The sequence below is a fragment of the Citrus sinensis genome, chromosome 5, assembly GCF_022201045.2.
Source record: "Citrus sinensis cultivar Valencia sweet orange chromosome 5, DVS_A1.0, whole genome shotgun sequence".
NCBI lineage: Eukaryota > Viridiplantae > Streptophyta > Magnoliopsida > Sapindales > Rutaceae > Citrus > Citrus sinensis.
This window is the reverse complement of record NC_068560.1, coordinates 26,165,092-26,179,951: the sequence shown is the minus strand read 5'-3', so window position 1 is coordinate 26,179,951 and position 14,860 is coordinate 26,165,092. Positions and strand designations below refer to the sequence as shown.

The following is a 14,860-nucleotide window of genomic DNA, read 5'->3' as shown; positions in this document are numbered from 1 at the left end:
ATCTGCTCGGCCACGAGAAGGCAGCAGAATCCCAACCTTTGAAGAATCCAAGGCATGCAAAGGCTCGCCAAGTCTCAAAGCCTGTCTTATGGCGAGACAGAAGCCAAGCATGCCAGGATCTGCTCGACCACGAGAAGGCGAGCAGACTCCAAAACGTTTGAAGAAATTATCCAAGGCATGCAAAGGCTCGTCAAGTCTCAAAGCCTGTCTTATGGCGAGACAGAAGCCAAGCATGCCAGGACCTGCTCGACCACGAGAAGGCGAGCAGACTCCAAAACGTTTGAAGAGATTATCCAAGGCATGCAAAGGCTCGCCAAGTCTCAAAGCCTGTCTTATGGCGAGACCAAAGCCAAGCATGCCAGGATCTGCTCGAACCGCACAAAGGCAAACCGAACACCAAGCATTGAAAGATCTTAAAAGGCATGCGGCAAAACCATGAGCCAGGCCGGAACCTGCTCGTCTAAACAAAGACAAGCAGATTCTCAAACGAAAATTAACTCATAATTACAACACAAGAAAGTAATAAAAAAAAATATATATCTTTATTAATTGGTTAATGATTAACAGAGGGGATAATCTTCATGAACATTGTCCATTACAACAAAAGAAATATATCAAAAAGACGGCGGATCAGTGAGCCGAGCAGCATCGGTTGGCTGGACCTCCTCAGGTGCGGGGGGGGTATCGCCAGTTGCGTCCGGGGGGGTGCTCGCCTCGCCAACTTCAGCAGGGACTGCACGAGGAGGAGAGTTTTCCTCCTCAATCACGATCGGCTCCACCCCCTCGGCATCTTCCTTGGCCGCCTCCTCATCCATATGCCGAGCAACGCCAGCTGCAAGGTCATCCATCTTCAGGTCAGGGTGTTGCTTCCCGAGGACGGCCATGATGCAACGATAGGAATGCCGAAGTCCCTGGTCGTACTGGTTGTCGGCCTCCCTCTCCAAGTTCTCGACCCGAGCTCGGTGGGAGTCACGGAGAGACTCGAGCTGAGCCTCATACATAGCCTTCTGCCTTTGCAGATCCTCCTTGACCTTGGTAAACTCCTCCTCGAGGGTAATGGCTTTTGCTTGAGCAAGTGATTCTTGCTCTATCAGCCTCAGATTCTCGAGATTCAGCTCCCCTGCTTTCTTCTCGGCAACGTCAGCTCTGTTCGTCGCCGATTGGATATCCTCCTTCATCTTCCGGTCGTAGCGGCCAACCTTAGCCTTGTAATAGGTGGTCATGCAGCTGAGGTGGAAAGCGCTATGCTGCATGGCCCCCACCAGCTCACCCAAGGTGCGGCCGTCAAAGGCCTCCAGGTCCCTCTTGCTCACGGATTTAGTTAACTCATTGAGGTAAGGGACCAGATGTTCTGCTCGACTGTCAGGTAAGCGAGATCGAGGCCCAACACGAGGAGAAGAGGTAGCAGGATCTGTGGCTACTCCACTAGCTTCCCCGACTTTTACAGGATCCGGAGGTAAAATCTTCAAGGGTGGGGCCTGCTGCACGATGTTGGCCCGCTTTGCGGTAGGGGCATCCTTACTCTCGTCCCTCTTCGTGGTTGGAGGTCGAGAACGTTTTCGGGTCAGAGCCCCAATCACAGCGTCCTCCATCCTATGGCCAGGAAGTATCAAGCGAGACTCGAGCAAGTTGTATGTGGATATCAGTTCCCGGCTCGAGCAGGAATTGACTAGCACAGCTTCAACCCGTTTGAGCTGGCCGGGCCGGAGTGGGAAATGAACGCCCCAAGAAACTACAACAGAAACAGACACTTGGTTAGAAGCAAGCCAATGAAACAAGAACAATTATGGATACAAGGCATCTGGAGCGAGCAGGCAACCTGGGACCGTGAAACGGGGTGGGACCCGATAATCCTTCCCGTCCATTTGTGCGACCTGACCCCAAGGACCCCCAGCAAAAAAGAACTTTCTCTTCCAATTCCCACCACCACCAGTAGGGAGGTCGGTTATAGGTTTCCTGCTCTTGGTGCTAGATTGGAAGTAGTACCGGCCGGCATCTTTGGGGCTGCTCTTTAGCTGGTACAGGTGCTTCACCTCATCAACCGTGGGCTCGCTTTGGCAACATCTGTCCCACAATATGAACAGACCAGAGAGCACTCTCCACCCGTTGGGATTCAGCTGACCAGGAGCTAGATTTAGCCCGTTAAGTATCCGGGCAAAGTAAGGTTGCAAGGGACACCTCAGCCCGTACTTAAAGCTGTCCAGATACAGGGTAACATATCCCCTAGAAGGCCGGCTGGGAGCATCATTCTTTCCCGGGACCTTGAGAGGTATCTCGCCAGGAATGCTATACCTCAGCCGGAGGTCCTCGAGCTCATTAAACGTGGTCGTGCACGTCATGTAATCAATAGCATAATCCCGCGATAGGGCTCTACCTCCTATTGTACTCCTCCCCTCTGGTCGCGGCGCTCCCGATGGGGACGCCTCACCAGAATCATCTCCTCGACCCTCACTCAAAGTATCCTCGGAGTCAGAAGATCCATCCTCACCATTACTCCCGCTTGTAGAGGTCGTTTGGGGAGACATGCTCCTAGCACTAGTCCTGACACTAGACCTAACAGGTTCTAAGGGGACCTCGGGGTCAAAGGCGGGATCGGTGAGCAGACTAGGCAGGAAGTCCAACTCGTCGTCATCAACCTCAATGACCTTCTCTTTGCCTTTCGACATTCCCTAAACTCTAACCACAACACCACCAACTACTGCCCAAACGAAAGAAAAAAGAAGTTATCTACAAACTATTCGAGACCGAGGAGAGAGAAGTAATACCTGAAGTACCGCTTCAATCGGAGAAAGGCAAGGAGGGGGGGCTTCGTGCCGGAACTTCTTTGCCGGAGAAACAGAGACGTAGACGGAGACAGAGTGAATGGTGAATATGCCGTTCGAGAGGATTTGGCTTTCCAAATGAGGACGGACCCTTGGGTTGCCAGCATATAACTGCGCCGAATCCCGAGGGCCTCATAACCGTCGGTTTGAAATTCAAATGGAGGGGGCGATTTCTGCCACGTCACCTCGTTCGCAATTAAATGCGACATGACTCTTGGCAGCCTTTTCCAATCCCACGCGAGCGAGTGCTGTCGAGTTTCCACTGCTGGTCCACTACATTACCCAACACCAGAAACTGGGGGACCGGTGTTTGGGAGAGATACTGTTTGGGATAAATATGTCGACGAGACCAGGAATGACGAGCAGATATCTGATGGCAGAGCTCTGCGAACCGGTGTGTTCCATAAAAGCCTGGCACGCGGAGGAACAGGAGCAGAAATATCCTGCTCGTCCACGATGTTGTCATCCGCGAGGCCAATTCCCTATAAAAGGTAGACGGCCATTCCGGCTAGAGGTCGATGGGCGAGGAGACCCGGTCGACGGCAGTTGGCAAGACATGCTCTCCAGCCCGAGAATCTAGGCACGACATCCACGCTTTCTCCTGAGCCGTGGCGTAACACGCAAGATCTCACAGAACCACGACATCCACGCTTTCTCCTGAGCCGTGGCGTAACACGCAAGATCTCACAGAACCACGACAGCCACGCTTTCCCCTGAACCGTGGCGTAACACGCAAGATCTCACAGAACCACGACAGCCACGCTTTCCCCTGAACCGTGGCGTAACACGCAAGATCCCCCGTTTGCCCATACCGCAGCAGTCAGAGCCCCAGACCGTCTCGAAAAAAGCGGAAAACTGGGATTCAGAGGGAGCCTATAAAAAGGTAGCCTACGAAGGTAAAAGGGTTAGCATTTTCAAGATAAAAGAGGAAACCACAAAAAAGCCATAAGACCTGTGGCAAACGTTCCCCGAACCTTCATATCTGACTTGAGCGTCGGAGGGTTTGCGCCGGGAGAACAACCGGCGTACTCTGACTTGTCTGTGTGTGCAGGGACATCTGGAGAAGAAGCATTACTAGGAGACCTCCTGGTCGTGGTAAAGTTGATCGAGCAAGGATCCTGGTCGTAGAACGAGGAGAACCGGAATCTCGCATCAACACATGTGATCATTACTGCTGAATCTTGTCATGATGTATCCTCAGAGATCGAAAACTGCAATAATGTATCAGGTGACATCAATTCAAGATTCAGGCATCCGCATGATATTAAAGAACTGTCAAAGAATATCAGAAGAAACCTGGTTATAAGACAAAGCAATGGTAACTGCACCTCTCACGAGGCCTGCTCACCACATTATTAACTGGAATTTTAAAGAGTTAGCAGAAGTATGGAATAAAACCAAATGAGAATAACTAAGTGTTTGATTGCTTGCTACTTGTACCTGTTGCCGAAATTCAATTTTCGCACTCCCTCCTTTTGTAATACAGTTGGTTAAATTTGCCGGGGGAAAACAAATGTCGCCCTTCCAATCAATACTAATGAAAACATAGTTGAACTAACAGCAAAAATGTTCCTGTACTGAATCAAGAATACGAAGCAAGTTAGAACAGCAGGAGCCATATTCTTTCATCTAGTTCGCTGATCATGGAGCAAAAGCTATGGCAGCAGTTAAATTGTTTCCGTTACTTCACACTTCAGTTCCAGTTGGCTATTATGGCATCGAGATAGTGCAACATCATTCTGGAGTAGTTTACTTGCTTGCAGCGAAGTATAAACTCTTAAGAGCCCAATAGAAGATATAAATTACCTTGCATTGCTGGCTTTCCATTTGTCAATATCCAAGGCATCCATGAAAACATATAAGAATATAAAAGTTTCCGCAATGAATGAAATTGTTGCAAATGCATGCCTGAAATCATCAGCCGTTATGAGGATTTAAACTTTTGCTCACCACCCATGCTCATCATTAGTCCTACATGTACATTTCCACAAGTCTAGCTTAGTTATAAAAAAACCTAAACGATCTCTCATATCTGCTAGAACTTAAGAACCATAGGCAAAGAAACTAACAGAAAACAGTAAACAATGCTTGAGAAAAGTAATTAAATGGCTATAGATATCAAAGAAAGATTATGTTACATTCAGTTTCTAATCCATTTAAAGTTGAGGAATGTGTGGAAATTTTAAGGAGAAAAAAAGAGAGAGAGATAGCGAAGCTGAAAGGACGTGATCTCACTTGGTTGTTATCCGTGAACTTTCAGTGACATTGTGCCATGTATAGTGAGACATGATTATGCCACAAAAGAAAATTGTCAAAATACCACTGAGATTTAAGAGCTGCATGAAAAAGAAAAAAAGAAAAGAAATGAAGTTAGTCTTAAAAATAAATTAATTCAGGCACAATGCTCCTCTTTCACTCGAAAAATAGTTATCTAGTCTCAACAATCCCTAAGCTTGCTATATTTGTATAATATGAAAAGTTTAGATGAGACTGATTGATTATCAATTCAATGGTGAGGTCATTGAAGAAATGATGAAAATATACCAAGAATCAGTAGTCAAGGCCGTACCTCAGCTAATATGCACGACAAATAAGCCATAAGCATCATGGGTGCTACTTCACGGTCCGTAGAATGCCTGCTGATCCATGAACAATGATGTAAGGATATATAGACCTAAATGTATGCATGTAAGTTTTAATCTTCCATTTCTGCAAAATATGGTCATATTATTAGATTCATCAGCGACAAAAAAAAAAAAAAAAAAAAAAAAACCTCCCTTACTCAATTGCAGCAGATTATCTACCTTCCAAAATAAAGTGCTTTTATGATATAAGCACTTAAGAGCCCCAGCTGAAACATTGTGATATGAAGAATTAGAAAATTGAATCATCAGAAGACTTCCGTTTATCAAACTAACAGGACAAAAGGCAAGATATAGCTAACTTGGCTAGCAGCTACGGAGTTAGGCACAAACTTCATTAATTGGCATGTGTTAAAATTGCTCTTATAATCTATGTGTTTCAATGTAATTTTAATAACTGAAGAACAACGGAATCATAGTGACTTACAACTATACCGAGGGCAGTGCTGGTGAAGTAGAGATAAAGAAAGGTGCCCAACAAATTTAAGGCAACTGTGCCATCAATGTTGTTGAAGTCGAATGATTGTATTGCATTGAAAAGCACAATAGAGGTTGCATCATTCACCACTCCTTCCACAAATACAATGCTATAAAGGAACGGCGTTTCATCTTGACTGAGAACCTTCAGCAAGATAAAAGATCAATCGTCAGTGGCAAACATCAACTACTAAATATGATCACAGAACTATTGAATGCACCTGTAATGTACAGACTGAATCAGTTGCTGATAATATGGCACCAATAGCTGCACATATAAGCAAAAAATGCAATCAGTACACACGAGTGAATTCTAACTCGTGTATAATATGAATAATCGTACACTAGATATAGTCACCGAGGAAATCTTGAATGCGTAAGCTTGTCATGCCCATTTTCTTAAATATCAAAAAGGCACCTGAAAAGTTTTTAGTGAAGAAAGTATGTGGTTATTAGAAAAGTTATTCATCAATTTACAGATCAGCAATGTATGATTTGCATTAGAGGATGTTCATGAGAAACTCTTGATGTTACCTACTGAAATGAGGCAGAATGAAATAACTGTGCCATATTCCAAACAACAACATAGTAGTAAAATTCTTGAAAAATTGCTTCTTCTTGACCTGGAATCTGATCAATCAAATCTTGAATGTTAGATACAACAACCAATAAGTATCTTCATCAAACAAATTAATATATGTGGTGAAAATTCCCAAGGAACTTCATATCAAAAATATCAAAGCCCCATAATAATGTTTATTAATTACCACTCAAAAATTCACTTGTAAGACAAGAACTTTACTGTTTCATTGATCATTAGAAGTGTAGAAATTTAATTTTGTCCAATTTTATTCATCATACCCAGCATTGAAAATTATAGGAGGAAGCAAGTAAAGGAAGAACAAGTCCTCATTGAACACCAACAAGTGCGAACTACGGTCTTTACTAGCCAGCAACACAACCCCTCCAGCACACAAACCCTGTAATTTTCAACATCAAGCATCAAAAACTTGACCAAAACATCATATTTTTGAACAAAACCAATCAAGAAAACTCAAGTTGACAAACCAAAAGAAGGGCTCGGATCGACTCGTTAGCCCACCGGCTTTCTTCAATAAGGTGGCCAATGATGATGCAGGCACAGAGGAGAGTGAAGAACACACTTAAGGCAATAATGGTACTAGAATTGAGAAATGATGCTGACACTTTCAGGGCTGAAAGTTGCTGTAGAGTTTCATGGGGAGCCATAAGTTATGTCGAAAATGTAAAGCTGAATTTGGCATTCACAATGTGGGGTCAGTTTGTTCAATGAAATAAGGCAATTAAGATTTGGAAACTGAGATGGGGTAATAGCAATCACTAGTTTCTGAGCTTTAGCTATTTGTTTTTTCAGTTTAAGGCTCGGTGGAGGGAAGACTGGTAGTTGAATGCTGATGTACGAATGATTCTATGCAACGAGAGCATTGCTAACTTGGAGCACCCTGCCAGATGGCACAACCGGAGTGCAGTTGGAAAATGTTTAATGTGTATTTAATTACGGTATATCACCTAAATAATTATTTGAAGGGGTTTATATGAGAATAGAAATTATCAAATTAGAATCCAAGACTTTATTAAAATTCGGAAAAATTATGGTGTAATAATTTACCCGAACTTTAATAAAATTTTGGATTAGATCAATATTCTATGGGAAAAGTCTTATAAGTCCTAATTATTGTAGGGTCAAATGCCTTAAATGTGAAATGATAATTTCAAAAAATTAAGGTGTTGTAAGAATTTCTTTCTTTTTTTTATTATTGTTACAAAAAAGTTAAATATTTAAAAGTATTTTTATCTTTTGTTTTTATCGCTCTTTATATGAATGGTCAATGAAATTAATATACAATTAACTTGAATCAATCTGCTTGGAAGTCAGCTTGTTTTAGCTTGTAGTTTTTGCTCATGATAATGGAATTTCCTCTCTAATCCGGCTGCTTGGTTTTGATAGTATAATCAGTCCCTACTAGGACTATAGGAGGAAGAAAACTGACTAACTTAGTGATTTATACTTCGCAACTTCATTAATTGATTTGTATGAAAGCAAATAAAAGGTTACAAATCACAGCATGCTTACAAATGGATGAATTGTATGAAAAATTGAAAGAATTGTCTCCACAATCATTTGGAGTAGAAATGCTCACATAAAACTAGCCTCAAGATTTTTTTTCTTTTTTTTTATGACTCTATGAGCTCTAAGCTAGGTAAAGCTTGTACTAGGAGGTAGTTGCAATCTCTGAACCATTAGCAAAGCTGAATGATTGGGGAATTTTCCAATCCTTGCATCTTCGTGGATCTGGTTAGTCTGAGTGATGCCTCATCATCCAATATACAAGTTGCACCGCGTTACAAAAAGCACGTCTGAGTTGCATGCTGAAGAACAAAAACAAACACGACCTGGAGCAACAGAAAAAAAGATAAAAATAAAAATCAAGTACATGATGATTCAGGGAATTCATCTTTGGGTTATTTTCTAAACAATTTAGGAAATTGTTTGGCCAAATATAGATAACTTCTCAAAGCTTTAGCTGAATTGATCCCCAATGTCTTCGACTTGAAGTTTCATTTAACATATTGACTCACAATGATGTTAAAACGGAAATAGATCTCGCAAATAGTTTCCCTTAGTCAACTTGTTTCAACAAACCTGATAAACAACTTCTTGATAATATTACTACAAAAGCGAAAGTGATATAGCAGCAGAACGTAGCTTCACACCATCATCATCCCACTTGGACTCTGGAGCAGTTGCTCCAGCGATATATGCCTGCAATAAGAAAGAAAGAAGGGCATGATGTAGCTGATGGAATAATAATTCATCAAGTTTAAACAAGAATGAAACATGACTTTCATAATTTTTATCTGGGAAAGTTCAGTTGCCAGATACAGCTCAGACACATTAATAAGGGATATGCCAACAACTGAATGGATCAACCAACCACTCAGTAATCTACGATTCAAGCTTGGGCACATGGGTGCATCTAAATGCCGCTGATGGAAATTTTTCAACACAAAAACAAGTATTTTACATTTCCAACATGGCAATACAATAATCTTACAATTTTCACAAGTGGTCCATTTAACTAACCTTGCCACTGTTAATAGCAGCTACTAGTGCTATGTGCTGCTCATCCCTACCAAATTCATAGAAGTAATAACTCCTGAAATCGATCAAACAAAAGAATAGAATACTTTAGATATTTGTAAATAATGGTAAAAAATGCTTCAATTTGATTTTCTGTCAAAAGCATACACCATGTACTCCAAAATTCACAGATATTAAACTTTCAATCATCTAGGTTGTGAACCAACAGAAAAGCATTTGGAAAGGTAGTTAAAATCCAAAGCATCCAAATTTTATTTATAGGTGTGGCCTGTAGGGTGGGAAAGAAGGTCATTATATCCATGGTTGAATTGAATTCCTTGCAGCCTCTTTTCATTTTTCACTTGAGGCAAATATATACTTCTGCACCATTGATTACTAAGATTATACAACAACCAGTGCAGCAGCTTAAAGATAAACTTACTTGAAGCCTTCCTCTTCCTTTATCTTTATTGTTCGAGCAGAGTATAAAGTTGCACCACCTGCTATTACAGATTTATATTAACACAGGTATTGGATTTGACTAAAGAAAACAAGTCATTAAAAAAAAAGCACTTAAGGCCATTTGTTTTCACATCTACACCAGCAAAAAGAAAGAGTTACAGAAGTAATAAGAAAGTTTGCATCATAGTGCACCTGGAACAAAGATTTTTGCTGCATCCTTCAAGGTACCAAAATCAGTAATATCTTGGGCCTGTTTGAGTTAGAGAACAGTATATAAATTCATTGAAGAATTCTTAAAGGAAGATAAAATGTGGTAATAAAAAGCATAAAGATAGTTCAATGAATAGAATGGGATGCCACCTATGACCGATCCATAATACAAGTTTATCCTTAATATGACTAATTACACTCTCAATTTAATAATTCAACAATTCATATTATCTCATGCTCTATTGAAGCTACTCTAACTTCACTATCAAATTTACATAATAAGATAAAAGAAAATTTCTGCAACTATCATTTACAGACCTCCAAGAAGGTAATCTTGAGTTGATTGGATGGGCGAATGACAACACTTAAAACTTCAGATCTGCATCAACCATTGAGAGTCAAACACAAAATGGGTAATGCTAGAATTTTCTGGAGAAACTCAATATGATTACATTTCATGTCCAGTTAATGTCAGAAAACAGCCCCCTGATTTTGCAGATACGAATATATGATGTATTCCTTGTATAAAAAGGAATTTTGCAGATCTTGTTCACCGAGAGTTTTAATAAAATAGATTAAAAAACAAGGGGAGGGAACTTATACCCATCAGGAGTCGCGAATCGTGCAGCAAAGGTCTTAGGCTTCGCCTTATCCCCATAAAGAGACAACCCAGCATTGTAGTCCTAACAACATCAAGCAATTTACATACACAATCAACCAACTTTCAAAAATTTGAGAAATATCAGCAACAGTGTATACAGTGTTTTCTGAAACACCTATCAGCTTCCTTAACCACAAGAGCTATTAAGTATTTATTAAGCCCCTAGATTGATTAATATGCTACAAAAATAACTAGAAAAGATTGATTAAAAGAAAATGTACTTCAGGCTCAGAGATGTCCTCAAACTGAGGAGGAACGCGAATGGAAAAGCCATCACCATAGAACTGGAACCAAGACTTTGTGTTTGCAATGCCAGTAAGAGCTTTTGAAGGTGGTGAGGGAGAAGCTTCAGCTAAAGCCAAAGATTGTGCAAATGGGTGTTGTAATAAGGCTATAGAAATGAGAGAGAGTGAGGTTGTTTTGAGAATGAATTGTCTCTTAGTAAATGTGGAAGTTTGAATGTTAGTGGTAAGGGAGATGGGATTGGGGTTTTGGGGTTTGGGGTTTGGTGGGTGAAGGGGAAAGAGGGAGAAAGAAAGAAGAATGTCCATGAGAGAGCGGAGAAGATGGTGTTATACTGTTATCCATAGCTGGTGAAAAATGGAGGAGATAACGTGGGGCAGGGTTCTGGTTTTTATATAATTTAGTATGAAGGGTGGTTTCAGATTTTAAGGAAATATTAGCTTTTGTTTTGTTTTTGTTTTTTTAATGAAAGAATTCAAAAATAAGTTAAGAAAATTATAAGAAAAATGATATCCACCACACCAATAGTCTTACTAGATTATTAATTTTTACTTTTAAATTGATATGCAATAATACAATGGTAAAGCTTAAATCAAAAGAAATGAAAAAGCTTAAGAAATTTAATTTTTATAATACACAAATTAAAAACTCGATTCGAAAAACGAAATGACTATTTAAATCAAAAAATGATTTTATCTTTTCTTAAAAATAAATACATAAGGCAAACTCTATCTTACATGCACGTAAGATACATGTCTCTCACATAAATAATATATATATGAAATCCACACACTATTTATTTGAGAGACATATATCTTACGTGTATGTAAGATAGGGGATCCCAATACATAAAGCCATAAAAGATTTCTCGTCACGAGTAGTTGCAGTTCCTTCGGGCTTCGAAGGATTTTGTATTCCCGTATTGCCCCAAATGCCCTTGTTTGTTTCCATGGCTGACAGACGTTTATTATCTACTTTCAAAACTCGGACAACCAATCAAAAAAGCAAGAAAATACAAGCCACCCACGTAAACAAACACTCAAAAGAGAGAGTGAAAAACAAAGACTAATCCAAGTCTTTCTTCTTTTTTTCTTGAATTCCCCCTCCATTTTCAATCTCTTCAATTCAACCATGGAAACCATTCTCTCTTCTCCTTCAATCTCTCCATTTCTCAACCCAAAACCTTCTTCTTCGAAGACCCTTTTCTCACCTTCTCTACATGCACAGCAGCAAAGACAAAGTTCTCTTTTTTGCACCAAAAACATCACTTGCAGCCTCAAAAAACACAACCCTCAGTTACTAAATCCATCTTTACAGGTACCCAGAAGCTGGTTTGCTCATGCACAGCAAGGGCTGGCAGCTCTGGCTCTCTCTTTGGCACTCAGTTTTAGCCCATTACTGTACACTAATGGCAATGCACTTGCTTCTGAGTTTGATGTGCTCAATGAGGGCCCACCAAAAGATTCCTATTTAGTTGATGATGCAGGTGTGATTAGTAAAGTTACAAAATCTGATTTGAAGCAGCTTTTGTCAGATTTGGAGTCGAGGAAGAACTTCCACATTAACTTCATCACTGTTAGGAAGCTCACTGTGAGAATTTTGGCTTTCTCTTTTTGATGCTCTTTTGTGTGTTTTGAGTTTTGATGTTGATCAAAGTACTTGTGATTTTGGATATTGAATATTGATGATGATGCAATTGGCTGTAGATCAAAGCTGATGCTTTTGAGTATGCTGACCAAGTATTAGAGAAGTGGTATCCTAGTGTTGAAGAGGGCAATAACAAGGGCATTGTTGTGCTAGTTACTAGTCAAAAGGAGGGGGCAGTCACAGGTGGTCCTGCATTCGTCAAAGCTGTTGGTGAAGAAGTTCTTGATGCTACCGTAGCTGAGAACCTTCCTGGTAACTATCCATTTTATTTTTCATGCTTGATGTTCCGAGTTTTATTATTGATTTCATCACAATGCTTGGTCGAGAATTTGAAGTAATTCAAACAAAGTAGATGATATTAGTTTAGTTGCGTTGAACCTTAAATATGATGGTAGGATAGTGAAATTGATAGAATTGCTAGCACTAGAACCAAATGTCATCGGTATTAAATTAGCCTTCAGCCAAGAGATTTTAATGAGCTGTTCAAAAAGGTTGCTGAGATTTCCTAGAACATTGTTACATTTTCAAGAGATTTCTCAGAACATTGTTATACAGTCTTTCATTGGTTTTATGTAATCAAATAGATAGACTTCATTCCTGTGTGCTGAATTAAAATCCTTGGTGCTTTTCAAATATTAACTGTCTAGAAATTCCTTGCACAATGCGCATGCTTCCTTCCATCTATCATGTTATTGAACTCTCTAGAAGTGTTGGATGCACTTTTTATAATCAGATCAATTGGTTTATATTCACAGTTTTGGCCACGGATGAAAAGTACAATGAAGCTGTTTACAGCACTGCTAAACGGCTAGTAGCTGCAATCGATGGACTTCCTGATACAGGTGGTCCAAAATTTAATGAAAATAAGCGAGAATCGAACTTCAAAACCAAGGAAGAGACAGAAGAGAAAAGAGGACAATTCAGTCTTGTTGTTGGAGGTCTTTTGGTGATTGCTTTTGTTGTTCCAATGGCACAATACTATGCGTATGTCTCCAGGAAGTGACTAAAATTTCTGATTTTAGATATTTCCAGCTACTTGCTAGAGGAAAAAAAAGAAACTTGTGTAATGCATTGTTGTACAAATGACTGTTGTAATTAATTGATGAAGAACATGAAATCAGAGGGTTGTGATAGATTTTTGCTTTGTATGTATAAAATTTGTGATAATTTCTTAATTTCTGAGTTTGAGTACATGTTGCCATTGTATCAGAGCAATTATAAGACCTTATGAAAAGTCAGTAATGATTAACAACAATTTCTGTAAGGAGGCCTTTCATTAGGCTTTCTGGTTAACATCGCATATAATGCTTAATACAATCAAAATTACTCACTTCCAGTCGCAAAGGACATTACATGTTAGTACTTAATATTTATTAATGGCCGTGCATGGTGTCTTCAGAACTTAGGAACTAGAAGACATTTTGTCAGCAAAAGGAGCATCAGAATATTGTCTGGTGAGTATCTGTGTTGAAACATACTTATTTGCAGCTTCTGTCTAAGGTATTCCATCCCAATTCACATATTTACTGGTGTCATTGCATGGTTCGGCTATGCTTGATGTTCCATGTATATCTTTTGTTTAACCACATGAAATCCTGCTGTTATGGTTCAATGGCGCACCTACAACCACACAGCAGGTCATGATAGGTTGCTCAACTGCGAAAGGAAAATGCTAGGTAAGACCGTAAGATAAGTAGGATAGAGTTGTGATCATCAGTGAAAGTACATGAATGAAAAATGTATATTCAATTTCCCAAGATATACTAACCATATTGGGAATAATTTGCAGTTAGGATGTATTTTATGGTGTATAAATCAACATATGAGATAATTAAATCTTCAAAATCGCCCTTCAGTTTTTTTACAGAGATCATGAAGCTGCTGATTGAAAGCTTTTGCAGCTTGTAGTGTCCCCTTACACATCCTCGTTCATCAAGCTTTGACGGATCAGTTCCAAACTCGGCAACATTATGAGCGAAGCATCCAAGAGGACCTGTGTTGTGAATCCAAAAATTTCCGCCCCCTTGGTCGAGCAGTCTGGAAATGGCAATGTACTAAGAAAAGAGTGAGATTTTAGCTACAGGGAAACTGATTACTTATTTGCATGTATTTCCCAATTTTAAGTGAAGAAAAGCAATGAAATAGAAATTACTTGAAAGTGAAAACTAAACATTTGTCACTTAATCTGACCTTTAAGCCCTTACTTCAATGCTGCCAAAACTTTTGGAATTGAGTCAAGTACTTGATCCAATGTTTAATGTGGTTAGAACTTAGAAAGTGCAAAATCAAGATCATTCTTGCCTATGTCAATTATGTACAGCCCTTTCGCAAAATAATTCTATGAAACTTTGTTTAACAAGTAATTCATAAATTGCCAAGGAGGGCTTCTTAAATCACAGCTTAAAATTCTTTTATGATCATGTCTTCACCTTTAGCTAGCAAGTCGGGAACCTTAGCTTGGAAGTGAATGAACTGATGAAAATGGAAATGGACAAAAAGATCCTAGAGCAACTGGAACTCTGGAAGTATAATTGATCCAGCAGCCGCATCATTACACCTTTCTTGGAAGCCTGGT

The 14,860-nt window shown here is 40.0% G+C and overlaps 3 protein-coding genes and 1 pseudogene across 4 annotated transcripts; 1 reads left to right on the top strand and 3 right to left on the bottom strand.

The window, feature by feature from the left end:
• Positions 1-600: 600 nt before the first annotated feature.
• On the bottom strand, positions 601-4,256 carry LOC127902463 (uncharacterized). The gene is made up of 3 exons (XM_052441479.1): positions 4,119-4,256; positions 1,820-4,033; positions 601-1,732 (listed from the first exon to the last, which is right to left on the bottom strand). Exons 2-3 carry the CDS (start codon positions 2,664-2,666, stop codon positions 615-617), a joined length of 1,965 nt encoding a protein of 654 aa, XP_052297439.1. The 5' UTR covers positions 2,667-4,033; positions 4,119-4,256; the 3' UTR covers positions 601-614.
• Positions 4,007-7,319, bottom strand: LOC102627628 (sodium/hydrogen exchanger 1-like; annotated as a pseudogene).
• Positions 7,320-7,979: 660 nt separating this feature from the next.
• On the bottom strand, positions 7,980-11,045 carry LOC102627917 (uncharacterized). Of its 2 annotated transcripts, none has more exons than XR_003064695.2 (8): positions 10,617-11,045; positions 10,338-10,417; positions 10,053-10,113; positions 9,717-9,774; positions 9,505-9,562; positions 9,066-9,138; positions 8,625-8,968; positions 7,980-8,374 (listed from the first exon to the last, which is right to left on the bottom strand). XR_003064695.2 is itself a non-coding variant. In XM_006471821.4 (8 exons), the coding sequence occupies exons 1-7, from the start codon at positions 10,944-10,946 to the stop codon at positions 8,652-8,654; spliced, it is 753 nt and encodes a 250-aa protein (XP_006471884.2). In that variant the 5' UTR covers positions 10,947-11,039; the 3' UTR covers positions 7,980-8,374; positions 8,625-8,651. The 2 variants fall into 2 exon arrangements, 1 of the variants encoding a protein (XP_006471884.2); XM_006471821.4 differs by having other exon boundaries at positions 8,625-8,744; positions 10,617-11,039.
• A 610-nt stretch (positions 11,046-11,655) lies between these two features.
• On the top strand, positions 11,656-13,460 carry LOC102628983 (UPF0603 protein At1g54780, chloroplastic). Its single transcript, XM_006471824.4, has 3 exons — positions 11,656-12,228; positions 12,345-12,537; positions 13,041-13,460. Exons 1-3 carry the CDS (start codon positions 11,770-11,772, stop codon positions 13,286-13,288), a joined length of 900 nt encoding a protein of 299 aa, XP_006471887.2. The 5' UTR covers positions 11,656-11,769; the 3' UTR covers positions 13,289-13,460.
• The last annotated feature ends 1,400 nt before the right edge of the window (positions 13,461-14,860 follow it).

Bases quoted from the DNA above. Each gene is read 5' to 3' on its own strand.
- LOC127902463 (XM_052441479.1), bottom strand. From the start codon at position 2,666: ATGTCGAAAGGCAAAGAGAAGGTCATTGAGGTTGATGACGACGAGTTG. The intron at 1,733-1,819 runs GTTGCCTGCTCG...TTTCTGTTGTAG, and splicing joins ACCCCGTTTCACGGTCCCAG to TTTCTTGGGGCGTTCATTTC.
- LOC102627917 (XM_006471821.4), bottom strand. From the start codon at position 10,946: ATGGACATTCTTCTTTCTTTCTCCCTCTTTCCCCTTCACCCACCAAAC. The intron at 10,418-10,616 runs GTACATTTTCTT...TGATGTTGTTAG, and splicing joins AGGACATCTCTGAGCCTGAA to GACTACAATGCTGGGTTGTC. The intron at 9,139-9,504 runs GTAAGTTTATCT...GATCGATTTCAG, and splicing joins AAGGAAGAGGAAGGCTTCAA to GAGTTATTACTTCTATGAAT.
- LOC102628983 (XM_006471824.4), top strand. From the start codon at position 11,770: ATGGAAACCATTCTCTCTTCTCCTTCAATCTCTCCATTTCTCAACCCA. The intron at 12,229-12,344 runs GTGAGAATTTTG...AATTGGCTGTAG, and splicing joins TCACTGTTAGGAAGCTCACT to ATCAAAGCTGATGCTTTTGA. The intron at 12,538-13,040 runs GTAACTATCCAT...TTATATTCACAG, and splicing joins CGTAGCTGAGAACCTTCCTG to TTTTGGCCACGGATGAAAAG.